At 53.3% G+C, this 27,694-nt stretch overlaps 1 protein-coding gene and 1 long non-coding RNA gene across 2 annotated transcripts; both read right to left on the bottom strand.

Annotated features, from left to right (window-relative positions):
* Positions 1-991: 991 nt before the first annotated feature.
* On the bottom strand, positions 992-5,311 carry LOC135977330 (mucin-1-like). The gene is made up of 4 exons (XM_065577656.1): positions 5,148-5,311; positions 4,720-4,890; positions 3,864-3,942; positions 992-3,184 (listed from the first exon to the last, which is right to left on the bottom strand). The coding sequence occupies exons 1-4, from the start codon at positions 5,305-5,307 to the stop codon at positions 2,293-2,295; spliced, it is 1,302 nt and encodes a 433-aa protein (XP_065433728.1). The 5' UTR covers positions 5,308-5,311; the 3' UTR covers positions 992-2,292.
* A 677-nt stretch (positions 5,312-5,988) lies between these two features.
* On the bottom strand, positions 5,989-15,027 carry LOC135977376 (uncharacterized). The gene is made up of 3 exons (XR_010594848.1): positions 14,339-15,027; positions 7,288-7,392; positions 5,989-6,222 (listed from the first exon to the last, which is right to left on the bottom strand). It is a non-coding gene; the product is annotated as an uncharacterized LOC135977376 (long non-coding RNA).
* Positions 15,028-27,694: the final 12,667 nt, after the last annotated feature.

Consider the following 27,694-nt stretch of genomic DNA (forward strand, 5'->3'; position numbering starts at 1 on the left):
CTCACACCTCCCTCTGCAGCAGCTGGTCTTGGCTACTGTCAGAGACAGGACACTGGGCTAGGTGGACTGTCTGATCTGGTCTGGCAATTCCTGTTTCATTGCTGCTAACTCCGCTGACAAGCAGTTCCCTGACAGCCCACGGAGATGATGGAAGCCCGAACACACATCAGCTGCCCCTGGCAAATCCCCATCACAACCTTCAGGGTCACAGAGCTCGGAAGCTGCAGAGTCTGGGGAGAGGGAAGCAGAACTGAATCTGGCTGTCCCTGCTCCTTTCCCAGCCTTTGTAACCTCCCATCCCAGCAATCTCTGACCATGGGGGTCTCCTATGCCCTCCCGGTCACTCATTCCAGACAATGCCTGGAAGCCAGAGACTGAGAGCCCCTCTGGCTTCCCTTTGCTTCCATCGGGGTGTCCGAGCCCTGGGACACCACACGGGTAAAGCAAAGGCAGGGGAATGAACCAGTGGGACCTGTTACAATGAGACTCCTCAGCAGGTGTCTGGCTTTCACAGTCACCATCCTGCTCTGGAAGGCAGTCCTCTAAGCTCCCCACGCGCCCTTGGCTTGCAGAGAGGCAGAACAGAGGAACGAAGGGGGCTTTCCTGGTAGCTGAATTTCTATTAGTGGTGTGGCACAGCATGGTGATGGGTAGGGTGACCAGACAGCAAATGTGAAAAATCAGGATGGGGGTGGAGGGTAATAGGAGCCTATATAAGAAAAAGACCTAAAAATCAGGACTGTCCCTATAAAATTGGGACATCTGGTCAACGTAGTGATGGGGCGTGTTCAAAGGTCAGCTGCATTTTGATCTTTGGATGTTGTTTAGGTCGGGGGATGCGGATGGGAATCACTGTTCTTTGGGAGCATGTGTCCAATTGCCAGAGGTCTCTCTGGTTCAGATCCAGTCCTCCCTCCCCCCCACAATCACACCCCACCTCACCCACTCACACCCCTACCTCCACACTCCCATACCTCTCCCACTAATGCCCTGTCCTCATCTTTTTCCTTGTCTGCCCATTGCTGGAGCTGCAGGAGACGGACGAAGCCAACTCCCCCCGTAACTCAGCAAACACAGAACCCAGCCCACAACTCCTGCGGCGGGAACCCTGCATCCTTGGCACCCCGCAGCCACCACCCTCCCTGCGAGAGCTGGATTGGAAACTGGACTCGCTCTCTCTGTCCCAAGAGGAACCAAACCCCGCCTTGCTTTTGGGTCTGGAGCTGCCCATGGGCAGACTGGGGCTGTCTCTGCTCCAGCATGAAGTTTCCCCACATAAAAAGTTGGCTGGGTCTCTCTCTCCCTTCCTAGGCGTGGGACTAACTTGTACTTGTTGGGAGCAAACTTTGTACTGGGCCAAGCCCTGGCCGCTTATGCTGCTCTGCTGCCCTCTCCTGGTCCCTTTGAGAACTTCAGGCAAGCGGGCCAAGGAATTTGCTTCCAAATCGAGCAGAAATTCTTCTTCTTGGAAGCTCTGAAGGTGGGAAGCCGCTCTGACATCACTTGAGTCAGTGTGGCGGCAAAGGCTAAGCCCAAAGGAGAGCAGGTCAGGTACTAAACTAAGCACAACCACCTTCCCCAGTCCCCACCTAGCAATCAGTGCAGAAACCCCAAACTTTGGGACACCCTGTTCTCTGCCCGAGGGCTTGCCTTGTCCATAGGAAGTGTCTGTCTACAAGGGCCCAGAGACACGGGAGCAGGCAGGAAATCGATCCTGCCAGATGCACTCCCCTGACCCCAAAGAACAGCCCTGCTCAAAACTCAAACCTTCGTGGCGGGTGGCTGGGTAGGGTGACAGACGTGTTTCCATGGTAAGGCTGCGGCACGCTGGAGTATCTTCAGCCCACCACTGGAGAACACTTTTCAGTATAAGGCTCTGCTCACACGGCCAGGGAGCGATTCCTTCCCCTCCCCGCAGGCGGGGATCAGTTAGACCTTGCATGGAGTCCCCCAAGCCCCATTCGGATCCAGCCTTTGGTCGCCACTGTTTCTAACCTCACCCCCAAAGCCCTTTCGAGAAACACAAACGAAAGGCCCAGCTCACTCCTGGCTGTGTCACTTGGGGCGGGACCTAGACAGGAGGGTCCCATCTGGAGGGGAAGCGGTGGGAGCCGTCTTTCACCATGGCCGGGATCTGCACATGCAGGGAGCCTGTGCTACCCCCGGGGCTTAGCTCCCATCTTGGCTTTGCCAGGCTTCGCCCGCAGACGCTTCAGCAGCGAAGGGACCAGCTATTCAAACAGACCCCGAGGAGCTCCGGTTGCTGGGAGAGACATATATTGAGACTGCAAATCACGAGGGACGCCGCATGTTCCCATTGGAGCCGGCTGGAGAGAAGACAGGAGGAGAGGGGAAAACAAACTCCCCACTGCTGACTTCCTCTGCAGGGGAGGGAGCAGGAGGGAGATCCTCCACGCTGGCCCCAGTGGAGCCACTGGCAGCTGCAGCACCAGGGGCCCCAGCAGTGTAGGAAGCTCTGCGTGTGCCCTTGACAGCCCCTGCAGACGGGCTGCTGGCCAGGGAGATGGTCTTGCTGGCAGGTGCTGCAGTGCCGGGGGCCCCCGCAGCGTAGGTAGGTCTGGGTGTGTCCTGCAGGCCAGCCAAGGCAGAGGCACTGGCACCCAGGGGGAGGGTCTCGCTGGAAGCTGCAGCACCAGGGGCCCCAGCAGTGTAGGAAGCTCTGGGTGTGCCAACACCTGCAGCTGGGCTGCTGGCCAGGGAGACGGTCTTGCTGGCAGGTGCCGCAGTGCCGGGGGCCCCCGCACTGTAGGTAGGTCTGGGTGTGTCCTGCAGGCCAGCCAAGGCAGAGGCAGTGGCACCCAGGGGAATTGTCTCACTGGAAGCTGCAGCACCAGGGGCCGCAGCCGCATAGGGGCCTCTGGGGGTGATCTTGCCAGCCCCTGCAGAGGGGCTGCTGGCCAGGGAGGTGGTCTTGCTGCCAGGTGCCGCGGTGTAGGGGGCCCCAGTAGTGTACAGGCCTCTGGGTGTGTCCTCCAGGCCAGCCCCTGCAGATGCACTCATGGCCGGTGGGACGGTCTCGCTGGCAGCTGTAGCAGCATGGGGGGGGCTGGTTGCATAGGGGGCTTCGGGCGCATGTGCTGCAGTTGCTGTCACCGCCGTCCCTCCAAAGGCCCACGGGGGCATTCTGCGTTTCTGGCGGCAGCGATGGCACCAGAAGCAGCCCCTGCGCAGAGGAGAGAGAGACTCCCATAGACCCACGTGGGGGAAACGGGGGCTAATGCAAGGAACCAGCCGCACACCAACTGGGGCCAGCCCCTGTACGTGCATCTCCCCCGTGTCCCAGAGCTCCCGCCTACGCCGCACTCACACGCTGGGCCAGGATCCCCGAACCAAGCCTCCCCCCTGCCCCAAATTCACCCGCACACCCCGAGCTTTGCCATGCAGGAGGTGGGGAGTGAAAGGGACTGGAGGGAAGACCCCAGGGGCTGCCCATGCGAGAGACAAGCCCTCTCTTCCTTCTTCTGTGCTCCCAGATCTAGCCCTGTTGGTGCCAGCGGGTGGACAGAAGGGGGCAGCCAGCCGAGGGCAGCTCCAGGTGAGTAGCTGGGGAGGGGGTGAAGGTTCAGGGCCCGGCAGCTTCTTCCTAGCGTCTTATGCCCCCCCAAGGCAGCTCCAAAGATTTCCTCACCCACAGGCCCTCAGTGCTCCTACCTTGGATGGACCCCCTGCATCCCCTCCCCGGCTCTTCCATTTGCACACTCAGCTGCACCCAGACTCGCCAGCCCCCTGGTGCAAAAGGGAGATGGGTCCCTGGGTGGAGCTGAGGGCCCCGCACCCAAACAGCCCCTCTCCCATTCAACACGGCATGATGGGGGAAGGAGCCCGAGCCCGCGCAGACTCACAAGATAATGAGGCAGGAGCAGCCGATCGGTGGCAAGAGGATGATGAGAACCATGACCGGGATCCTGAGCGGGACGGGGACTGAAAGGGGCGACAGAGAGACGTCGTTGGGGGGGGTGTCACCGAGGGCCCAAGCGTGGGCGACACGGGGGGTGGGGGGGGGGGGGAAGGCCCTGAGTGCGGAAGCCAGGGTTCTGCTTTACAGACCGGGGATGAACAATGTCAGTAACATAATTAACGCCAGGTGGGGTGGTGAGAAATATCTTGGGGGGGGGGGTGGCGGCGCAGGCGGGGGATACGGTAACATCATGAGTGGGGCCCGAACCCCCCGGCACTCTCCCTGCTATGAGCCAGAAACACCCAAGAGGTGACTGCCACCAGCACGGGCTCCTCGACCTCCTGGGCACAGGGCAGGCGGAGAGGGCCGGGGGCCAGGGCCGCCACTACCTCAGAGTCAGAGCTGCCACCTGACCGGCAGTGAGAGACTCCAGAGGGCCGGAAGGGGGCTCCTGGGAGTGAAGGAAGAGCAGAGGCCTCAGCCGTGGCCAGGGGGCAGTGACAGCGAGAGGGAAGGGACTGGGGTTCTCTGATCCCATGGGGGAAATCAGCTGCCCTGAGAATGTGGGGGGAAGACAGGAGTTGTCTGTCGCCAGGGGAACCCCAGAGGGTGCAGAATGGGACACACAGGGAGGGGGTCTCTGGCAGGGCCCCCGACAAGGGACGTGGGATCTGCCCACTGAACGGTGGGGTCCGCTCGCAGCGCTGCCCTGGGAGGAGCACCCTACTTCTCTCCCCTCCCAGCGCCTGCCCTGGGATCCGCCCTGCAGCTCGGGATGCAGATACGGTACCGGTCCGCACCTTTCTCCTCCACACAATCCCCTGTGGAGGTGGCGCCCGTGGCCCTGGTCACCAGGCCCTCCTTGCACCGGCTGCACGCTGTCCGGCCGTAGAGCGGGTTAAAGGTGCCGACAGGGCAGGTGGTACATTCGTTGCTCCCGGGCGCACTGAAGGTGCCTGGCTGGCACAGGACTGGCAGGAGTGAGAAAGCACAAGGGCATTTCAGAGCAGGCAGGTACCTGGGGCAGGGGCGGGGTCACACCTGGGGTGGGCCCTGGAGTCCCAGGAGCTCAAAGTGGTCGTGCCCGCCAGCCCTGGCCGCTGCAGGTACAGAATTACACTGCCTGAGGCTCCTAAAGGGGCCAAGGGCATGGGGCAGTCTCGGGGAGGGGGGGACAGAGGGGCAGCCCCAGGGGTGAAGGGGGAGGGAAGGGGGTTGCGGGGCTCACTGCAGCAGTCAGGACACATCTCCAGCTGCAGGGACAGCCCATAGCCTCCCGCACAGGGCTCTGTCTTCAGGAAGCTGGTGAAGCGGTTGTTGAAGATGGCGCGGGGAGCGCCGTCCCCGGTGATAGGGAAGGGCCCATGCTCCTCAAGGAACCTGGTCATGGCGAGCTTGGCCTGAGTGGGAGCAGAGCAAATGGTGAGGGGGAGGGCCCAGGTTGGGGGAATACAGTAGGGCCCAGGTGGGGGGAATACAGTGAAGACGCAGAGGAGGAAGACACAACAGAGGACAGGTTAACGTTGCGAGGGGAGCCCAATCTGGAGATACTGTAACATTCAGGTGCTGGTGGGCCCAGGTGGGGGATGGCGTGTGTGTCCTCCACCCTCCCAATCATCCCCCCGGCCCCCAGCGACTCACCTGCAGCAGGTTGTTCCTGGCCGCCGCGCGGTAACAGTTTATGACCATTGTCTGGTTGTGGGGGTTGCAGAGTTTATCCCACTCAGGCCCAAAGGGGGAGACTAGAGAACAGAGATGGCCGGATGCAGCTCAGACTCTGGCATATGACCTCCTCCTAACTCAGTAATACAGGGCATTAATACACTGCTGAGCTCAGGAAGCTGGTGCTAGAACCCAGGAGTCCTGGCTCCCAGCACCCTCTGGTCTAACCACTAGATCCCACTCGCTGCCAGAGCTGAAAAGAGAACCCAGGAGTCCTGGCTCCCAGCCCACCCTGCTCTAACCCACCCCTCTTCCAGTGCTGGGGATAGAACTCAGGAGCCCTGGTTCCCAGGCCTGTGCCCTGCCTCCGTCTTTCCAGGGGCGGTTCCCCGAGGACCCTGCCATCACCGTTCCTTCTGGGTTTCTACCTTGGAATTGTACCTGGAGATTGAACTCATCCCAGGGCTCCTGCAGGGTGGGGAAGCAGGAGGACTTGCTGAGCACAAGCTGGCAGTGATGGGCAGAGGCCACCCGGCCCAGGGCCTCCTGCAGAGACCACAGGAACCTCCTCTTCAGCGCCTCCTGGCAGAGCCGGCTCCGGAAGACGAGCAGGGCCTCCAGGCCACCGCGCACATGGTAGGCTGCCAGAGGGAGAGAACGCGGGGTCACCACTGGCTCCAGCCAGACACGACTGTCCCACAAGCTCCCCACTGTCCTCCTGGGGTTTGCAGGAGGACCCCGAGTCTCCTACAGCCTCCCCACCCTGACAGACACCAGCCCCATGCTATAGAGCTGGGGTGCGGGGGGACCCAGCGCCCACCCTGCCCCTCCCCCGGAGCTTCTTCCCTCACCGAGAGATCTAAACCCGATCCTGCCCCTTCGCTTCATGGAGCTGACAAGGGCCTTCTATGGCCACCCTTCCCCCCTCTGCTATGGGGCTCAGTCCCGCCACGGCCCACCTTGCCCCTCCCCTCTGTGGGCCCAGCTGCAAGCAGGTCTCACCCAGGACTGTGTAGTGGAACGTTTGAGCCCTCGGGAGTCTCTGCTCCTTGTAGGAAACGGTGCAGGAATAATTCCCACTGCTGCCACCCTGAAAGTGCCGGAAGCTGAGGGCTCCCTGGGCGCTCACTGACAGCAACTGGGACTCTAGCGCCAGGGAGAGAGGGGGGGTGATGAGCCCCAGAAAGGGGTCACCCCAGGCTGAGCTGCCCCCCAGACCCTGAACTGGCTTTATTCTTTCTGGGCCCCTCAAGCATATCTGCCCTTCCCTTTCTGTGTGAGGGGATTAAAGGGGATTGTCAGCCCCCCCACCATGTATTCCCAGGGTATAGCCAGAGCCATGCCCCTCGCTGTATAAACACTCACAGCTAAAGCGGTGTCCTGAGCTGTCCCAGCCCCCTCCGGGCACGCCCAGCAGGCCCCCCCTCGACAGACTACTCAGCCCTGCTCTTCCCTGAGAGGAATGGGGGGGGGGAGGATCACCCTGTTCTGAACTATTTCAACCCTGCAAACCTTGCGGTGCCTTCCCCCCGCTCCTCTTCATCACACGCCCAGAGGTGGGCAGAGCTCTTTGGAGAACATGGCCCCACGGCCTCCCAGGCACATGCCCTTTTCCCTGGGGATGTTTCATCCTCCCTCTCTCTGGCCGTCTCAGCTGCTCGCTCCTGACTGCGAACCCCGGGCGGCAGGAAGAGAAAGGGCCTCACCTCTCCTGTCCCGGGCCCATCGGTAGGTGGGGTTCGTCACATGCATCTCCCTAGGGCTGCAGGGCAGGGAGTATTCAGTGGCATCCATGTGGATGAAGATGGGGACTAGGACAGAGAGAGGGAGAGAATCCTAGAAAGGTGGGACTGGAAGGGACCTCGAGAGATCATCTAGTCCAGTGGTTCTCCACCGTTCCAGACGACTGTACCCCTTGCAGGGGTCTGATTTGTCCTGCGCTCCCAAAGTTTCACCTCGCTTGAAAACGACTTGCTTGCAAAATCAGACATCAAAATACAGAAGCGTCATAGCACGCTCGTACTGACAAATTGCTGGCTCTCATTTTACTATATAATTATGAAATAAATCAATTGCAATATTAATATTGTACTTACATTTCAGGGTCTAGTACATAAAACAGTATAAGCAAGTCATTGTCAGTAGGAAATTTTAGTATGTACAGTAAAAGCTGTGTTATCTGGCACTATACCAACAGAAGGCTCTATAAACTGGCATTGCTGATTTTCACTGAAAGTCTAGTTTATAGTCCGGTTGGTGCAGGGCTGGCAGGCTCCCTCCTGGCTCTGCGTGGCTCCCCAGAAGGGGTGACATGTCCCTGCTGCTCCTAGGCGGAGGAACAGCCACGGGGGCTCTGTCTGCTGCTCCCGCCCCACTCCAAGTGCTGGCTCCACAGCTCCCATTGGCTGGGAACTGTGGCCAATGGGAGCTGCAGGGGTGGCACCTGTGGGCGGAGACAGCGTGCAGAACTGCCTGGCCATGCCTCTGCCTAGGAGCAACAGGGACATGTCGCTGCTTGCGGGGAGCCAGCTGAGGTGAGTGCCACCTGGATATGGCACCCCGAAAACCCCTCCTGTGCCCCAATCCCCTGCCCTGAGCCCCCTCCTGCACCCAAACTCCCTCCCAGAGCACACGCCCCACACCCCCTTCCGTGGCCCAACCCCTTGCCCCCTCCCACAACAATGGAAGGAGGGATTTTGGGTAACTCTTAGTTAATCAGAATTTTTGACTAACTGGCACCCCCCAGTCCCCCAACATGCTGGATAACAAAGCTTTTACTGTACTGACTTCACTAGTGCTTTTTATGTAGCCTGTTGTAAAACTAGGCAAATATCTAGATGAGTTGATGTACCCCCGGACGACCTGTGTACCCCCAGAGGTACACGTACCCCTGGCTGAGAACCACTGATCTAGTCCAGTCTCCTGCACTCATGGCAGGACTACATAATAACTAGGCCATCCCTGACAGGTGTTTGTCACCTGCTCTTAAAAAACCCCAGTGACAGAGATTCCACAACTTCCATAGGTAACTTGTTCCAGTGCTTAACCACCCTGACAGTTAGGAAGTTTTTCTTAATGTCCAACCTAAACCTCCCTTGCTGCAATTTAAGCCCATGAAGAAGGGGGGTCAGGGCAGGTACATCAGGGTGACAGGGGCAGGACCAGAGCATGGGAGACCAAGGAAGCCTGAGATGCAGCCCAGGGACAGAGAGGGGAAAGGACAGGGTCCATCCAGGATCAATCCCTGGGCCCAGACTGGTGCAGGGGAGACACACCCATCAGGGCAGGAGTGGGGGAACCCCCCAGGCCAGGGGCTGCTTCTCTTTCCTGGGCCACAGGGAAAGACCCTGCACTGTGTCAGCCAGGAGCAGACCCAGGCAGGAACCCTGGACCCGCTGTGGGATGGGGAACTTTGCAGAGCGACTCCCCTTACTGGTTTGCCCTTCCGCACCAAACCCTGCTGGCTGCCTGGGCTCGTCCCCGGCGTTCTTTGCGGTGCCTCTGGTCCCTTTCCCTGGGAGGACGCCCTCATCAGGAGAATAGTCCCTGTAGCCTAGGAAGGAAGCCGAGAGACACAGGCAGTTCTAGTCTCATCTCAGCAACAGGCTCTTCGGGGGGAGGGGGAGAGAAGAGGAGGGACGCCGGCAGAGCAAAGCCCCCTCATGGGGCGTCGGCTTTGCCACGGTCTGGGGTAGGTGCTCACAAAACCTGGGCCGAATGCACTGGGTGCAGCACAGAGGCGCAGTCACTGTCCCAAGGCGGTTATGACCTGGATCAGACGGGCAATAGTGGAGAGCTATCACAGGGGTGGGGGTTGAGGCTCAGACCCAGCTCACGAGGGGGTGCCCAGCAGGGAGGGAGGGGGCATTTCAGCCCCTCCCACAAGGGTGCTCAGATGGGGTTGCCATGTCAGGCCCGCTGGATGAGGGGCTGCCCAGACTGGGGTCTGGCTTCCAGCCCACCCCACAGGTGGGGCTCAAATGGGGGTCCCATCTCCAAGCTGGGCATGCCCACATGCTGAGCTGTTTGGATCCTTGGTGCCATCACCTCCTTGGTGCCATTCCCAGCAGCGCTCACGCCTCCCCTGGGCTCTGCCGGGTCCCAGGGTAGCGGGGGGTCCTGTAATGTTGCAGGGATGGGCAAAGAGGGGCACATTGCTGAGTTCTGACTGGGCACTGCCTTGAGGGGGTCCCAGCCTGGCACCTCTCCAAGGGCACTTGGCCAGGCTGAGGCCCCAATGTGCTGTGAACCCTTCAAAGGGAAAACCATCCCGCACATTACCTGAGCAATGACAAAGCATCAGAGCTAGGATCCCCAGTGCCCCTGTGACCCAGGGGCCCCTGCGGCCCAGCCAGAACTGGGGAGCACAGAGCATCCCGCAGCCCCTCGCCCCGTGCTGCTGCTCAGAGTACATCGTCCCAGTTACCATGGTGATGAGGGACCCCCCCACACTTTGTGATGTCACAGAGTCACTGCAGCCTCTGGTGCCCTCGGGCCTCTCAGCCCCCACCTCTCTATGGAGATCAGTCCCCCAGCCTCCATCTCTCTGTGGGGATTGAGCCACCTGTATCCTGGTGGGGACCAGCCCCCATCTCTCCGTGGGGATCAGTTCCCCTCAGCCCCCATCTCTCTAGGGGGATTGCCCTCCCATTTCCTTGTGGGGACCAGCCCCAATCCCTGCCTCTCTTTGAGGATCAGCCCCCATCCCCACGCGGGGGCTTGGCGGGTGAAATGCAGGTAGAATGATGTCCAAAGATATGGGGAGGGCCATTCCCAGGGAGGGGGACAGGAACACAGAGAGGAGCTAGGCACATCTGGTGGGAGCCTGAGGCCCCGGGGTACATTATAGCCCCAAGGAGAGGCCCTCAGGACACCTCAAGCTGCCGGTGGAAGCCCTGGGGGGAGGCGGAGGCTGCCTAGGGAGTCGTCGGCACGTAGAGAAACAGCGAGGGGCAGGTCGATGCACAGTGTGGGAGCTGGGGTCTCAGGCCACCTGAACAGGCCCAGGGAACACCTAGAAAACAGGAGGGGCACGTTTAGACTCCCACGGATGGAAACTTGACTCCCTGGGGGAGCTCATGGCCATAGAGGGAGCCCCAGAGAAACAGGTGAGGCGAGAGGTGAGATGTATGTGCAGAGTGAGCTGGAAAAAGAGAGGGGCAGATGTCAGGAAGGATAGCCCAATGGTTAGGGGACTAGCAGAGGACTTGGGAGACCTGGAGTAAAACCCCAGCTCTGCCACAAACCAAGAGACATTAGTTAAAAATTCCCTGTTTCAAAAATACCCTTTTTCTTTAGCTTAAGTTTTTTTATTGACACTTCAAAATGGTCTGGGTCCTTTCAGTTGTGAAATAGGACATCACTGAAAATCTTTTAAATTTTATTTTTGAAAGAATTAAAAAAAAAAATCCAAAGCCCACCATGAATAATATTTCCTAAAGTGCCCCAGTGACTTAGGAGTCACAGAGTTTAAGGCCAGGAGGAATCAGCAAATCATTTTGAAACAGGGCAGATCTTCCTGATTTTCTCTGTAAGAGAAAGATTATTCTTTAGCCTCTGCTTACAGAGAAAGGTTCCGTTACGAAGGGTGACGGGGGAAATTGTCCATTCAGTCTCACAATGTGATCAGTTGTCCTGCCCTACTGGACATGGAGAACAAGAATTAATTGTAGAAGCCTAGAATGTGGGACAGGCAGTGACCTCAGTAGGACATCTAGTCCAGTCCCTTGCACTGAGGCAGGACTAAGTATTATCTAGACCATCCCTGACAGGTGTTTGTCTAACCTGCTCTTAAAAACCTCCAAAGATGGAGGTTCCACGACCTCTCTAGTTCCAGCGCCTAACTACCCTTACAATTAGGAAGTTTTTCTAAGCTAAATCTCCCTTGCTGCAGCTTAAGTCCATTACTTCTTGTCCTGTCCTCAGTGGATAAAGGGAACAATCTACCTCCTGCCTCTTTATAATGGCCTTTTACCTTCTTAAAAATTGTCACCCTGTCCCCGCTCAGTCTTCTCTTCTAAACAAACCCAGTTTTTTCAATCTTTCCTCAGAGGTCATGTTTTCTAGACCGTTAAGCATTTTTGTTGCCACCCTCCTCTGTACTTTCTCCAATATGTCCATATCTTTCCCAACATGAGGTGCCCAGAACTGGACACAGTACTCCAGTTGAGGCCTTATTAGTGCTGAGTAGAATGGAAGAATTACTGCTTGTGTCTTGCTTAGGAGACTCCTATTAATCATATTCCAGAATGATGTTTGGTTTTTTTGGTAACAGTATTGCATTGTTGACTCCTATTTAGTTTGTGGTCCACTATAACCCACCGATCCTTTTCTGCAGTACTCCTTCCTAGGCAGTCATTTCCCATGTGTGCAACTGATTGTTCCTTCTTAATTAGAGTAGAGTACTTTGCCTTTGTCGAATTTCATCCTATTTATTTCAGACCATTTCTCCAGTTTGGTCAAGATCTTAGTTTGCAACAAGGGAGAGTCAGGTTGGATATTAGGAGGAACGTTCTAACTCGGAGGATAGTAAAGCTCTGGAACGTGCTATCTAGGGAAATTGTGGGATCCCTGCCATTGGAGGTTTTTAAGAAGAGGTGAGACAAACACCTGTCAGTGATGTCCTAGGTATATTTAATCCTGCCTCAGTGTGGGCAGGTGGACTAACTGACCTCTAGAAGTCCCTTGCAGCCCTACATCCCTGTGATTCTACGATACCCATTGCATTAGATCTACTCAAGTTTCCACTTTCTGAACAGAAATCATTTGGGAGAAAAAACCCCTATGATCTGACACAGGGCGTTAAAATTAAAAAATGTAACTCGTTTTAAATGAATGGCTTTCCTTGTGAATTCTCAGAAAACACATTGGGCATTCACGGGACACGGCTGGAACTCTGGGGAGAGGCTGGCTTATCCTTCAGACATAACAAAGAGGTTGATTCCTGCTTTAAATGCAAATCTCAGCCTGAAGTATGAAGCGGAGAGGGCCATCTCCCTAGTAAAACGCTCTGTATACAGATTCATTTTCTCTGCTCAACACAACATTTGTTATTCATTTGCTTGCCTTGAAGAGGCGACTGTAGTTGCATGAATAAATGGATTGAAAGATCCTCTTCTTTCTCTGTGGATTCTGCCTCCCTCTGCTGCTGGAATGCAGGCAGCCTGGATTTCCAAGGATTTTTTGGAGACAGAGGCACCCTATTATTATGTTTATTGCAGTAGTCCCTAAGGGCGTGTCTACGTTGCAATTAAAATCCTGCAGCTGGCCGGACTTTAACCCAGGTCTTTCGCACCCTGTAACCAATGCACCGTCCTTTCCCTAGCAGCCCTCACCATGTCTCCAGGCCACTGAAGTGTAGTGTACATGTGTGTGTAGGGGGGTGGGAGTCCCCTGAGAGGCCCCTCGGAAGCCAGAGCTGAGTGCTCCTGCACCAGCCTCTAGTTCTGTGAGGGCAACAAAAATGATTAGGGGGCTGGAGCACATGAGTTATGAGGAGAGGCTGAGGGAACTGGGATTGTTTAGTCTGCAGAAGAGAAGAATGAGGGGGATTTGATAGCTGCTTTCAACTACCTGAAAGGGGGTTCCAAAGAGGATGGATCTAGACTGTTCTCAGTGGTGGCAGATGACAGAACAAGGAGCAATGGTCTCAAGTTGCAGTGGGGGAGGTTTAGGTTGGATATTAGGAAACACTATTTCACTAGGAGGGTGGTAAAGCACTGGAATGGGTTCCCTAGGGAGGTGGTGGAATCTCCTTCCTTAAAGGTTTTTAAGGTCAGGCTTGACAAAGCCCTGGCTGGGATGATTTAGTTGGGGTTGGTCCTGCTTTGAGCAGGGGGTTGGACTAGATGACCTCCTGAGGTCCCTTCCAACCCTGATCTTCTATGATTGATTCTCTCCTGGGTGCAAGTCAAGGTCAGAGAGTTTCAGGCCAGAAGGGGGCACCAGCTCATTTAGTTGGATCCATCTATCCCAGGCCACTAAAGCTCACCCTGTATCCCAGTGTTGGATTTAGGGTGACCAGATGTCCGGATTTTATTGGGACAGTCCCAATTTTTGGGTATTTTTCTTATATAGGCTCCTATTACCCCCCCACCCCCATCCCGATTTTTCACATTTGCTGTCTGCTCACCCTAGTTGGATTAGACAGTGGTTCTCAACCTGCAGCCTGTGGGCCACTTGCGGCCCACTCAGCACACAGCTGTGGCCCATGTGACATCCTCAGGGTCATACAGGTAGTATTGGAATCAGCCCACATAACACATCGTGGGTTGCCCACAATGGTAAATAGGTTGAGAACCACTGGATTAAACTAAAGTCTCACAGCCCTGAGGAGACTAAACTCTTGTGTGCCACAGGCAGTTAATAGGAGGGACCGAGGTGCACCAGTGCCCAGGGTACCTGCCCAGGAGTTATCTGCTCACAAAACCTTCTATGCGTTGGGTCCTGTCTAACAGGCAGATGCCTTCTCCTCCTACGTGCTGCTGGGAGTGTTGAGTTCGGCTCAGCTGCTCCACAAAGAGGCCCGAGGGGCTGCGGACTGAGCGTTCGCCGGGGTTCTGGAAGGTGGCCCAGCAAAGCCGGAGTCTGTTACCTTTCAGAGCACAGCCCAAAGCCAGTCTCATTTCTCAGGATGTCTCCTGGGGGGTTGGGGAACATGCTTGGTTTCTCCTGGGTGTGGGGGGGGCTGCTTGTGGTCTCATTTAACTTGCCTTTACATGGGTGTAAGGCCTTGGCTTGCAGCAACTCCTGACTTACCCCGGCGTGTGAGAGGTCCGAGTGCAGCCTGTCTGCTGGGCACAGCGGGACCCGGAGGACCATTGGTGGTTCACTATTCGTGAGCTCTTGTCAGGCCTGACACAATCACTACAACTAACACGCTGTTGTCATAATCTGTAGCTAACAGGAGCCGTGTAAGATATCAACTGGAAAACAAAACTCCCTGCAGAGGAACGGACTCACCCCTGTGGCACCTCCTGCTGGTGATTTCCAGGAATTAGCTCATTCCAGCTCCAGAGCACCCCCTGCAGGCTGGTGATCCACCTGTCCTCTGGCCCCATGTCCCTCCCAGGACCCCAGTGCCCTTTTACCTGGGGTGCTGCCCCCTGGCAGTAACCCTTCAGTCTTAGGGTCTCCCCTCCCCAGGGAACCCCCACCCACTATTCCCACCTCACTATAAGGCTACTGCCAGTCATCTAGCCACACACCCTGGGGCAGACTGCAGTATCAACCTACTCATCACTGGCAAGGTTGGGTTTAGACTGGCTGCCTTTACCCACCCTCATGCTGCCCCCTCTGAAAGCCCAATACCTAGGTGAGCCTAGAACTAGGCCCTGCAGCCCAGGGAGTTGCTGGCCTAGGGCTTCCCAGCTCCTAAGGCCTTTCCCCAGCCCTGCCTCACTCTAGGTTCCCTGGGTGAGTTCACAAGCAGCCAGGCCTGTCTCCCTCTCCAGTCAGAGAGAGACTGCTGCTTTTGGCTTCCCTGGCCTTCTTATAAGTTCCCAGTGGCTTGGTTTGGGGCGTGGCCCCAGCTGCAGCCACTTCCCCCAATAAGCCAGGGTTTTGCTCCCTTTCATAACCCCAGCCCTCTGCAGGGCTTTTCCAACCCCTTCAGGGCTGGAGCGGGTGTTCACCCCACTATGCTCCCTGATCGTTAATATTCATGCATGATGAATGTGTGGGGTGTGTACAAAGAAATGATGGATATGGGCTAGAGTTATGTTCTTAAAATGTGTTTGGCAAGCAGTGCATAAACCCAGGATGCCTCAGACAAAGGCCTGTCTATTTGTCTGGCTGACCAGGCAGAGCATGTGAAGACACTTGGGGTTACAGGACAAGTGGGGACAGCCTCTCACTGCCCTGGGTTGAACCCCAAAGCATGATGTGCCTTGTCCAACAGGACTGACACACAGCTAGCCAGTTGACATGAGCTTTACACTTTAACCACTGGTGAAATAGTTTGAAGTGATTCTCCAGAGAAAAGGCTGAGAACAGTCCAAGAAAGCTTCCAGGTCAGGTTTCTTGTTTTCTGTTTGCTTATTTCAGGTCAGGGAAATAGAACAAAGGGAAGCCAAGTTAGCAGCAGAAAAGGCAGGGGAAGCAAAGAAGCAGTGGCCGAGCTCTCCAAGAAGTTAGCAGAGCTGTGTGCACAGTGAAGTCCGTCAGCAGCTGGTCAGAAGCAGTCGGAGCTAGTGGCCATTGCCATGAGGCAGGGTGGGGCATCTGCTCCAAACCGGAGGCCAGAGTGGGTCCCTTTTTCTCCCATGGGGCATGCAGGACACCAAGCAGGTGGGTCCTCAGACAATCCCAGCCGAGGTAGCAGCAATGACAAGAGGTCCAGAGCTGCAGCGGAAAAGGTGCTGGTGGAGGAGAGGCGGAGGGAGCTGGAGGCCAGTGTCAGTGTGAGGAGGCAGAGTTGGAGCAACAGATGTCTGCAGATCAGGACAAACGCAGGCAGCTGGGGCAGAAGAAGAGGGTCAAGTCACGCCCATGCAGGAGGGACAGAACGGGGTGTCTGATCAGGGGCTAGCAGACAAGCAGATGTGGGTAGATGGACCCCATCACTCTGCCTGTAGCACTAAAGGTTATTCTGATATTGGCATTGTAGGAAGGGTTTTTTCCTTGAGGTGTTGTTTTGATTTCTTGACATAATAGGCTTGATCCCCAGGGCTCAGGCACAAGCCTGCCATAGCCAGACTCAGCAGTCAAGGGGGGAAACTGAGTCAGTGTCTGTCAAACAGTTAAAACGCGCTGAGGCCCTGAAAAGCTGCTGAGCGCGGTCAGACACCGGCACAGCGGAGGGTAGCGGTGGGACAGAGCTCTGCTGGCAGCAGGGTGGTAAGAGATCTGGTTTCACACCGTTTACTGGTGTGGGTGACCCAGATGGGGGTAAAACAACTGCTGGCTGGGTGCGTCCAGACAGGGCGCTAGAGCAGCAGAGCATTTTAAGGCACTCAGGGTCACAGGACAGGCGGCGATACAGGCCCTGACTGGTCTGAATTGTACCCCCAAAACGTGACACACACATTTTACACATCATACAATAAACGTGAGATTTTTGTAACCTGTACAGCAACCCTCTGCAGTGGATCCTTCTACAAGCTGGCTACTGAACTGGGTAACACATGTGCCCTGTGCTGGCTAGCTCCTTCCTCTCCAGCTCATTCAGGGTCTGTGTGTGTGTGTGTGTGTGTGTGAGATGCGAGCAGGTGCATTGTGTTACGAAAGCATCCTGTTCTGTGTTTGTACAGTGCCTAGCACTGTGGGGCCCTGCTCCAGGACTGGAGCTCCCAGGAGCCATCACAATAAATAATAATATTAACGGGTGTCCCTCCTTTTCTGCTCTTAGCAGGTCTGGCAATGAGGAAGCCGCTACTTCCTTGTGTTACCAACAAGCCTAGTTAATAGTCCCAAAGAAATTGTTCTCTTAACCTGCTCCCTGGCCTAAAAACTATGGACTAGCCATCTGCAGCCATCCTGAGAAGAGAAGCCCACCTCAGTGACTACATTAAACAAGTAATTTCAGAGAAGGGTGACTCCAAATTGCAGCGTTTAGCTTGAGTCTTTAGAACATGGTTCATTAGGAGTGAGTTCCTTCATGATCCCCGTTACCACAGTAAATGAGGTTTGCAGCCATACATATTCATAGAGGGGGTCTGTGGAGAGGTGTTTCCATTTATTCCTTAGATTTGGGTGATTTCACACCGTTCAGGAAGCTCCTGTTAAGCGTCAGTGGTTGTTAGTGAACGGGCAAGCTGTATTGACAGTCCTCACAATTAACCCTTATGATACCAGCCTGTACTCAGGTGTGTGGAGAAGGCTTTTTGGCTGTGACCAGTTCTAAGTCTGATTTCTAGCAGGGGGACCAGCAGGGTGCTGGGGATGGTGCATGTTTAGAGACGTGGGAAGGGAAAGCACGCATACGCCAGACTGGGCAGCTATGGGGAGGAACAGAGGGAGAGGGAGGGAATCAGCCCCATGGGCATATGGGCAGGTTAGGGAGAGGATTGGTTACTGTTGGAGAGAGGGACCAACAGCTGGCAAGGGATCTGGGTACTCGTGGGGAGAAGACGGAGGGCCAAGGTGGGCAGCAGTCTCAGCCAATGGCTAACAGGGAGACCTCATTTGAGTATGCCCTCTGGGTGCAAAGGTGACAATACTAAACTGCAGAGGCAATTGGGTCAAGCCCTTCTTGGGCGCCAGGATGGGGTGACCTCATGCCAGGAATAAAGAGGTGATGCCTTCTCCTCCAGAAACAGAGCTCTTGGGAAGCTGCTACATGTGAGCTGAAATAGCAGAAGGTGCACAGCAGAGGGCAGCAAATGCTAATTTCTGCACCGGCACTGAAAGGCGTGGGAACAGCCTTGCTCTGGAGGGATGGTGGAAAATGTTCGGATGGAGGGTTTTCCCATTGGAAAATGATCTTTCGTTGAAACAGACATTTCTGCAGGCAGGTGTCGATTTTGACAGAAAGTTGTTTGGCAAAAAATGAAAAAAACCCACCTATACTGACAAGATCAAACCATTCGTTATTGGCACAGAGCATTTCGATTGTCCCTGGTGGAAGGCCTTCTTATTTAACTATATTTTGTTTTGTAAATTATAATTTAACATAAAAGAGAGAGACATTAAAAGGAGAACAAAACATTTCGAGTTTATCAAAACGGAACGACTGACCCAAAATGAAACTTAAAAAAAAAAAAAGTCCTTTTTCATTATTATTCTGATTCATAATGAAAACCAGTTTGGAAATGTCAGAATTCCCCGCCGAATGGTAAGTCTGCGTTTCAACCAGCTCTGTTGCTCTGCAGTGCCTGCCTCTAATGCCATAGACGTGTGCGCTGCTTTGCTGTTACAGTCGTGCGGTCCAGGGGAACCGGTGTCCTTCTGAATGCTTTTGTTTCTTGCTCCACAGTGGAGCCCCCATCCCATTCTCGCTGCCTGGTTTCTCCAAGGCATGACGCCAGTCTTGCCAGAGAAGAAGAAGCAGGCCCTGATCTGTGCCTATGACAGCTGCGGTGGAGTCAGAGAGAGCTCAGAGCAAGTCAAAAAGCATGCCAGTGCCCGCAAGGAGTCCCAGTGCATCGCCTCTCAGGACTGGAGACTTAGAGCAAGCTTCCGGTGCTTCAACCCTGGTGCAAAACATGCCAGCACTGCCCAGCGCAAAGGGTCCCAGGGTCATTCCGGGGTGCTTTAGGCAGGATTGGATTCTCTCCATCTGCAGCCACGGGTCAGCACATCCTGCTATGTGTGATCTTTCCACACTTCAGAGCAGAGAGTGCAGCGGGAAGAGGGAACCGTGCCCCTCAGCCCCATGCACGGTGGCTACATGCTGCATCGGCTCCCCGAAGGAAAGGGGGGTGCGGTTGAAGTTTGCAGCTCCTGGCTGCCTGAGCAGCATCCCATTGAGTGGCAAAAGGAGCGGACTGACTGATGCACCCTTTTGCTGCACTCCAGCAGGAAAATAATAATAAATAAATAAATATGGAGATATACCTATCTCATAGAACTGAAAGGGACCTTGAAAGGTCATTGAGTCCAGTCCCCTGCCTTCACTAGCAAGACCAAGTACTGATTTTGCCCTAGATCCCTAAAAATGGCCCCTTCAAGGATTGAACTCATAACCCTGGGTTGAGGAGGCTAATACTCAACCCACTGAGCATGTGGAGGGCACATTTGTTGGAATGACCCAGGACCAGCCCTGCAGAAGGTCAAGTGACTAGGCTTTTCCATCTCTTACATCTGTGATTCTCACGAGCTGGGCGAAGCTCTGAGTTGAATATCGGTGCCTCCCCAGGGACTTCTCCCCCCCCCACTGCCTTTTTAAGACAGCCTAGCAGATCACTGTGTGTATTGGGATTAGAGCGCATGGCTCTTCAACATAGACGCTGGGGAGAATTCTCTGGCCATCCATTTCCCACCTTTTCCTACCAAAGGAACCAGCCACAGCTAATCCTGCATGTCAGACTCAATGCCCTGCATCCACTCCTCAAAGCAGCCCAGAGAGAGCCCTGGTCACTGGCTGTATAATTGCATCAAATAAGCTAATTCATCTTCATCTGGGAGTTGCCCTTTCCCTGTTGTATATGCTGACACGCTTCCCTGCTTTGGTCAATAGGGGGCAACAGAGTTGTTTTATGTTTAGTAGAGCCTTTATGGTAGTAGTGAGTTCTGGACATCTGTGGCAGTGTGCTCTCATTGGGGCAGAGTTAAGGTTATCCTTGGTTGTTGGAGTTCTGTGCTTCTCCCCCCAGGTAATTTTTTTCTCCTGCTGAAGTAAATGATAGAATATGCTAAATATCTGACACCTCTATAATGCCTCCCAGCCAAAGATCTCACAGCGCCGTGGGTGGAGCGGTCAGATGTGCCAAAGTAGCATAGGGGCCCATGAAAGCCAGTGGCGCTGGTGCTCCTAAATCACTCAAGTGCTTTTGAACATTCCACCCTTATGAATATTAATCGATTGAACCCCTGTGAGATAGGCACATAATTATCCCCATTTTACAGCGTGGGGAACTAGGTACAGGGAGACGAAGGCCATTTTCAAAGTTGCAAGGAGTGGTGAGAGTTCGTGTCACTGGGGCAGGACTGCCCCATGGAATTTGGGATGGATTGCATGCTGTATGAAACACTACCTGTGGTTTCAGTGGTTGCGTTTGCCAAGCTAACAGCAGAGCCCATTCTGTGGGGGTTAATTCCTCTTCTTCTTGGCTAGATTCTTCATTACAGGAAGAAATACCAACCGAGAGAGTTCGAGGGGAGCTCATGGGGATAGATGGATAGAAAGAAACAATCTCAGCAGATGCCTGAACCATAAATGAGTGCCAAGGAACGTCTCTGGGATTTAGTGGCTCTGAGCTATCGCTAGAATTGATGCTAATTTTCTTTGCTGTTTAATTACCGCCTGAAGGGATGTGAATTCCTGATCCCCAGGAAGGTGGAAGGGTGGGGGGAGGGGAAAGAAGCCGCCGCCTTATTTCGAAAAGTGAGATGAGAGAATTTTCCACATCAAAACAAAGTGAAACACAATTGATTCTCAGCCTCCGTCCCTTCCCATGTGCCCCTCCCCCATCCTGACGTTGCCGTCCCTTCCACCTCCCCGCTCCGCGAAAATGCTGCCCCCAGTGGTGTGGGTGAAGGACAGCGAGTCCAGCTGAACTCTGAGTTCTTGGCCCTGCTTCAGTGGAAGCCCAGCTCAGTATGTTACGTGCACTGACTTTCTGATGCTTAAGATTTTGCTCGAGCATGTGACAGATATCAGTCATGTTGCTTAATGCATTACTGGAAGATGTGCCGATACTACGGTGATGTAGGGTGACCAGGTTTCCATTTTTTTCTGGGAAGCAGCGGCACGTCCCCCCTCTGGCTCCTATGCGTGGGAGCAGCCGGGGACTCCGCACGCTGCCGCTTCCCCAAGCTCCACCCCCGCAGCTCCCATTGGCCAATGCGAGCTGAGGAGGCGGCGCCTGCGGACGGGGCAGCACTCAGAGCTGCTTGGCTGCGCTTCCACGTAGGAGCTGGAGGGGGGACATGCTGCTGCTTCCGGGAGCTGCTTGAGGTAAGCACCGCCCGGAGCCTGCACCCCTGTCCTCCTCCCGGGCCCCAACCCCTGCCCCAGCTTCGATCCCAGCCCCACCCCAGAGCCCTCACTCCTCCCCCACCCGCTGACATGTAGCGCGATGGATATGCTTGCTTGGAACTAACCCCAATAAACATCGCATTGCCTGCACTTCGGACTTCTGGTTTTCAGCTTTCTGTCTGCGTGACAAGAACCAGGGGAGGGGGTGAAGAGAGAGCCTTCTAACAGCTGGGTTATGCCATGACTGTCCATTTACACTTCCTCTGAGGCAGCTGATACAGGCTGTTGCTGGAGACTGACTACCGGCCAAGATAGACCTTTCATCTGATCCCATATGGCAATTCCTATCTTCAAGGCATAATCCCACATCATTGGGGGGGCAGATCGGACATGGGGTGGGGAGTCATGGGAGCTAGATGCTGCTGTTGTCGAGAGATAGCTCAGTGGTTTGAGCATTGGCCTGCTAAACCCAAGGTTGTGAGTTTAATCTTTGAGGGGGCCACTTAGGGATCTGGAGCAAAAATCTGTCTGGGAATTGGTCCTGCTTTGAGCAGGGGGTTGGACTAGATGACCTCCTGAGGTCCCTTCCAACCCTGATATTCTATGATTTATATGGGGAAAGTCACTTTCGCCTTCTGCTCTTTGATTTCCCACAACGGGCAATAATGAAACGTAACTATCTAGAATGCTGCTCTCTGCACAGCGGTACCCACCCAGTGCTATGGGTGAGTTATCAAGACTCCCTGCACAAAGCACCCACCCGTAGCTGTGAAGGCACTCTAGCATGCAGTGAAATCCTCCCCAGCGCTTCGTGGAATCCCCAGTGTTCACTGCTTTTGCCAGGGTTTTTTTCAGAGCCGTGACACCCTGCCGGCACTGGCAGTGCATCAGCAAGCGGCTGGGATCCCAGCTCTCATTAAACACTATCTGCTATTGGGGTAATGAAGCTGGATATCAATGTGTCAGCAGGTTTGCTGTAAGGGAAACAAAAGGCAAAGCATAAACCAGCACTGCAGACAGGTAACTGGCCGCACTGAACATGGGGAATCATAGAATATCAGGGACCTCAGGAGGTCATCTAGTCCAACTGGCTGCTCAAAGCAGGACTAATCCCCAGACAGATATTTACCCCAGTTCCCTAAACGGTTCCCTCAAGGATTGAGCTCACAAGCCTGGGTTTAGCAGGCCAATGCTAAAACCACTGAGCTATCCCTCCTCGGCGAAAAAAAAAAAAGGGTGGGGAAGAGGCCGGTGCTTAGCGCTTCCTATGGGGCCTGAGCTAGAAACTGATCAGGGTGGGAAGTTTATTTCCAGGTGGAGGCACCAGGCCCTAGATCAGTGGTTCTCAAACTTTTGTATTGGTGACCACTTCCACACAGCAAACCTATGAGTGCGACCGCCCCCCCCTTATAAATTAAAAACATTTAAAAAATATTTAACACTATTATAAATGCTGGAGGTGAAGCAGGGGAGGCTGACAAGCTCGCGACCCCCCCACATAATAACCTTGTGACCCCCTGAGGGGTCATGACCCCCAGTTTGAGAACCCCTGCCCTACATGAATCCAAACTCAGGAGCAAGTTACACCCAGTTTAGAGTGAAATCCTGGTCCCGTTTAGTCAATGGGAGTTTATCACGTCTTCGGTGGCGGGGTTACTACATGGTCATTGTTCATCCCTAAGCAGACTCTCCCGAGCCTTGTCTATGGTGGAAATTTGCATCTTTGAAATTTGCACTGGGATGGTGCAGGGTGTTCACACTAGCCATCCTGCATTGGGCGCACCAGTGCAGCGGGTGCACATGCAGTGCCCCTGCGCCTGTTTCAGGACACTGAATTGTGGGTAGCTATCCCACAATTCCCCTTGCCACCCCTGGAAAGACTGAAGCCCAGGTGCGTAAAGGAGATGTGATTTATGGGTTATCATGTATCTGTTGCAGTTCCTTGCATTGCACAAAAAGGTTTCCACTGGTTTCACTTAGCTGGAGGTCGATATATCCATGGTGCTGTAGGACATACTGGGAGGAGGGATGGCTCAGTGGTTTGAGCATTGGCCTGTTAAACCCAGGATTGTGAGTTCAATCCTTAAGGGGGGCCATTTAGGGAACTAGGGCAAAAATCTGCCTGGGGGGGTTGGTCCTGATTTGAGCAGGGGGTTGGACTGGATGACCTCCTGAGGTTCTTTCCAACCCTGATATTTTAAGTGTTGGTGGCAATTCAGTGGGGCTCTCCCCATGGAGCCAGGGCTGCTTTAGCCTGATAATAGGGGAACTTAGATGTGGTAGGCCCAGTCTTTGGAAGGGCTGGCAGGCTCCATCCTTGCTTTAGGATCTTAGCATACAGCAGAACTAGCCTCCAGCATGTGAAGAATGCAGGTTAACTGAATTCACATGTCAGCAGACACCCCCCCCCAATCACCCATCTGCCAGAGCTCCCTCATTTGGAGTGACATTCATTTTTGAGACAGTTTTCAAAGGGGCTCTCTGCTCACGGCAGAGGATTTTGCATCGCAATTCAATGAGACGTTTTAAATCTCACTCCTCGATTTTGGACTCTCACTCATTTAAATGGTCACAACTTGGGATCACCTGTCAGTCTTGTCGCTTCAAGCTAATGAATAACAGATTGGTCTGGCAGAGGGTTTTTATAGGATACAAGCATCTGGAAAATGGGGGTGGGGGTTACGAGCTCTTTTAGCAGTGACTGACATTTTCATATCAAGCCGTGGGGGGAGCTGGTTGGAAAATGGTTTTTTTCTATGGAAAATTTTGCCCAAAACAACTTTTTTCCCCATTTTTTGGAGGGGGTGATATTTTTTGCAGAAAAATTCCACTTTTCATGGAAAAAACCAAACATTTTTACCTCAAACTGCCAAACAATTTGGGTCAAAAACTGTCCAAAACAAAACAATTCCATCTGAAAATGATCAAAATGATAATTTTCAGCCAAAAATGTTTAGTTTTCTGATGAAAAGTCAACCTAGTCTTACCTCCGCTACTGGCTCCCCGGATGGAATCAGTCAGTTGTGGCGCTGCTCTGTGCCTCAGTTTCTCCATTTGTAAAAGAGGGCTAATGATACTGACCTGCCTTCGGGGTGGGTGGGGGGTGGGAAGGGGGTTGGGGCGGGTTAACTCACATTTGTAAGGCCTTGGAGACCCTCACATAGACAAGGCTAGAGAAAAGGAAAGTTTCAAAGAAAATGAATTGCATGCCACTCCCAAGAACAGATAGCCTCTGTGGAAGGCATTTGGGACAGAAAACATCGATGGTGGCATTCACCTTGTGATTCTGAAGCAGATCTAATTTGTAGATTCATAGATGTTAAGGCCAGAAGCGGTCCCTGTGATAATCTAGCCTGACAACCTGTATAACACAGGCCATAGGACTTCTGTGAGTTAAACCCTGTTTCATCTGGAGCAGATCTCTCAGAAAAACGTCCAATCTTGATTTAAAAGCTTCCAGTGATGGAAAACGCACCACAGCCCTTGGTAAATGAGCACTCTCTCTCATCTCACAGGGGCCCTGATGCTACACTCTGAGGCTAGGCCCTTATCCATTAAGCTACTGGGGTCGGATCAATATGACGTGCTTTTGGAATCGCTGCACCTTCTTTCACCTCTACAGCAGCAAAACCATGCTATGTTCAGGGGTTCTCTGACTTTGTCCAACCAAGGGCTGATTTGAAAACTTCCCTGAAGGCCACAAAATCTCCAGATAAACTGGAGAAGGTTGCAGTCGGCCTTATCTTTAATTTGCTTGGAGCAGGATGGAGACTGCAACCACTGCAAGTTGGCTCGGCATATGAAATCAAGGTAGCCTCTGGCTGTATTGTGAAGCCCCACGGGAAATCTCCTCAGCTGACGAGAACGGTGCTAGCCCCATGAAGTTACGACAATTTACTCCACTTCTGTGGGCTACATTTTGGGTCACTCCCTTGGGGAGGTGGCATGAGGCTGTTGTATTAGGAAAACATCACTATAGCCAGCAAAATCTATTGACCCAAAGCCATGAAGGTCACAGTCAATTGAGAACAAGGTCTATTGAAAATGTCACCATAATCCATAGCGGTTGATATGAATCACTGTACTGGCTTTGCACAATAAAGCGGCTTTTCTTTTCAAAGAAAGATCATGCAACTCACATGTCAGCCTGACCTTTCAAATAACATCAATGATAGGTCATGACTGAGCAGAACAGTGGGAGACCCAAGCCAAGAAACTCAGCAAAGGTAAAATTCTTCCACGGTATTCCTGTCCCAAGCGACTGCTCCCCTCCGTCCTTTTCAAGAGTGCTAAACTCTCTTACAACTGTGGAAAAAACCCCACTTTTCTTCATTTGTTTTAAACTGCAGAATTGATACACGTAACAAAAAGAGCAGGAATTATTGACAAAAACCTTCCTGGGCCTCAGAATTTAAAGCTATGTAAATAATTGAATCATTTTAGAATTTTGGAGGCAGGGAAAAGTTGTACCTAATCAACCGGATTCATACTAAAGCTTCCTGCAGGAACTATCGAGATCACGGATCTGCCCCAAAAGTGAGTACATCCTTGATGATATTGATGAGGACAGAGAAAAGAGGTACAGTAGGCTTTTCTAATGGGTAAATCAACCTATAGAGTTGGGTGACCCAAAGGTCAGGAAAATACTGACTCATCAATATTGCAACAGACTAACTAGAGATGGGTCTGAACTAAAGTCTGGATCTGAACATTAGGGAAAGGCAGACTGGAATCTGGATCCAGACTTTACCATCAGAAGGATCAACCTAGAACCTTGAATAAGAGCTCTGGCAAACTGTGGGACAGCTCTGAACTTTGTCGGCTCTGGCCCTCCTCTACTAATATTCCTGTCCCGAGATCTCATATCTGAGGGAGTTGGTAATGGGATACAAAGCCCAGGTCAACATGGGAATTTCATTCCCATCTCAGATCAACCTCTGGGCTTACGTGAAATGAATCGGATGGGTCACAGTCCACTTTTGAGGGAACAAAGGCTGCAGCATAAAAAGCACCATCCCAACTGGTCCCCAGAAGCGTGCGCACAATGGATCAATTGTTGTTGATGATGAAGGTGGTTACAGTGAGGAGTGCCTACTGGCCCCAGGTAAGCTCAGGTCCCTATTGTGTTAAGTGCTGGACAGACACATAGAGATAGGTCCTCTCCTGAACAGTTTACAGTCCATGTCAACAAGACACACCAAGGGTGGGAAAAAAGAAACATTGTTGCCCTATTTTACAGGTGGGCACTGGAGGCACAGAGAGGGGACTGCCAAAATGATGCTCAGTGTGTGTGAGTGCGCACGTGTGTGTGTCTTTAAAAATTTACCATTGTTCTCAAGGGTGTGTGGGGTGGGAAGGGTGAATTCTCCATTGTTCCCAATGGGTTTATGGTGTGTGTATTCTCCATTGCTCTCAATGGATGTGTAGAGACGTCTCCATTGTTCTCAAGGAGTGTGTGTGTGTGTCCATTGCTCTCAATGGGGTGTGCCCACTGCTTTGCTCTGGAATGCTGGCACTGCACTTCTTGATTTTACTGCCGTGTTTCTAATGGGTGCCGGGCAGCAGACGCTGATTTGTTATCGCAGGGCGGTTCATGAGTACCGCGCCACAAATGCTGGCTTGTTAATTAGAAAATCTGCCTTATAGTGATAGACTCAAGGAGCTCACTTGATTTAGCTTAACAAAGCCATGGTTAAGGGGCGACTTGGCTACACTCTCTATGTACTTACACGTGGAACAAATATTTAATAATGGGCTCTTCAATCGAACAGAGAAAGATACAACACGATCCAGTGGCTGGACGTGGAAGCTAGACAAATTCAGACTGGAAATAAAGGGTAAATTTTTAATGGTGAGAGTAGCTAATCATTGGAACAATGTATGGGTCAGGCTGGCTTCTCCATCGCTGACAATTTTTAAATCGAGGTTGCATGTTTCTCTAACAGATCTGCTCCAGGAATTATTTTGGGGGAGTGCTGTGGTCTGTGTGGTACAGGAGGTCAGACTAACTGATCCTTTCTGGCCTTGGAATCTATGTTTTTAGGACACTGGGATATTCACGCTACTAATTTTCTGGTTGTTTGTTAAGTGCTCAGCTCTGTACAATGGCTTGTTATTGTAGGGTTGCACAAACTGTTTTGTTACTCCAGGGCTGGCAGTTATTTTTATGGGATTTTTTTAAATATAAAAAGTGAGCGATTGAAATAGTCCAGTTGGAAAATCTTATCCCCCTGCTGCAGAGAACGGCAAAGAAATAAAACAGGGGGGAAGCGCTTCAGCTGGTGTTTGGACTGGCTGACCTTGGCCATCTCCTTCGAACTGGGCGAATTAAAGCTCTGTCTTCTTTCCTCCTTTATAAGCATTACAAAGGCCTCCTGCATTCAGAGCAAACTCTGCAGCGGCTGCTTGTTTTCATTAGTGCAGGTTTTATGTTCTATGCATTAAACAAAATACATATGGCGGGCCAGCTCCTCGGCTGGTGTCAGTCCACGCAGCTCAGTCGACATCAGCAGAGCGGTGCTGATTTGTGCCCGCTG

This window comes from Chrysemys picta, chromosome 24 (assembly GCF_011386835.1).
Source record: "Chrysemys picta bellii isolate R12L10 chromosome 24, ASM1138683v2, whole genome shotgun sequence".
NCBI lineage: Eukaryota > Metazoa > Chordata > Testudines > Emydidae > Chrysemys > Chrysemys picta.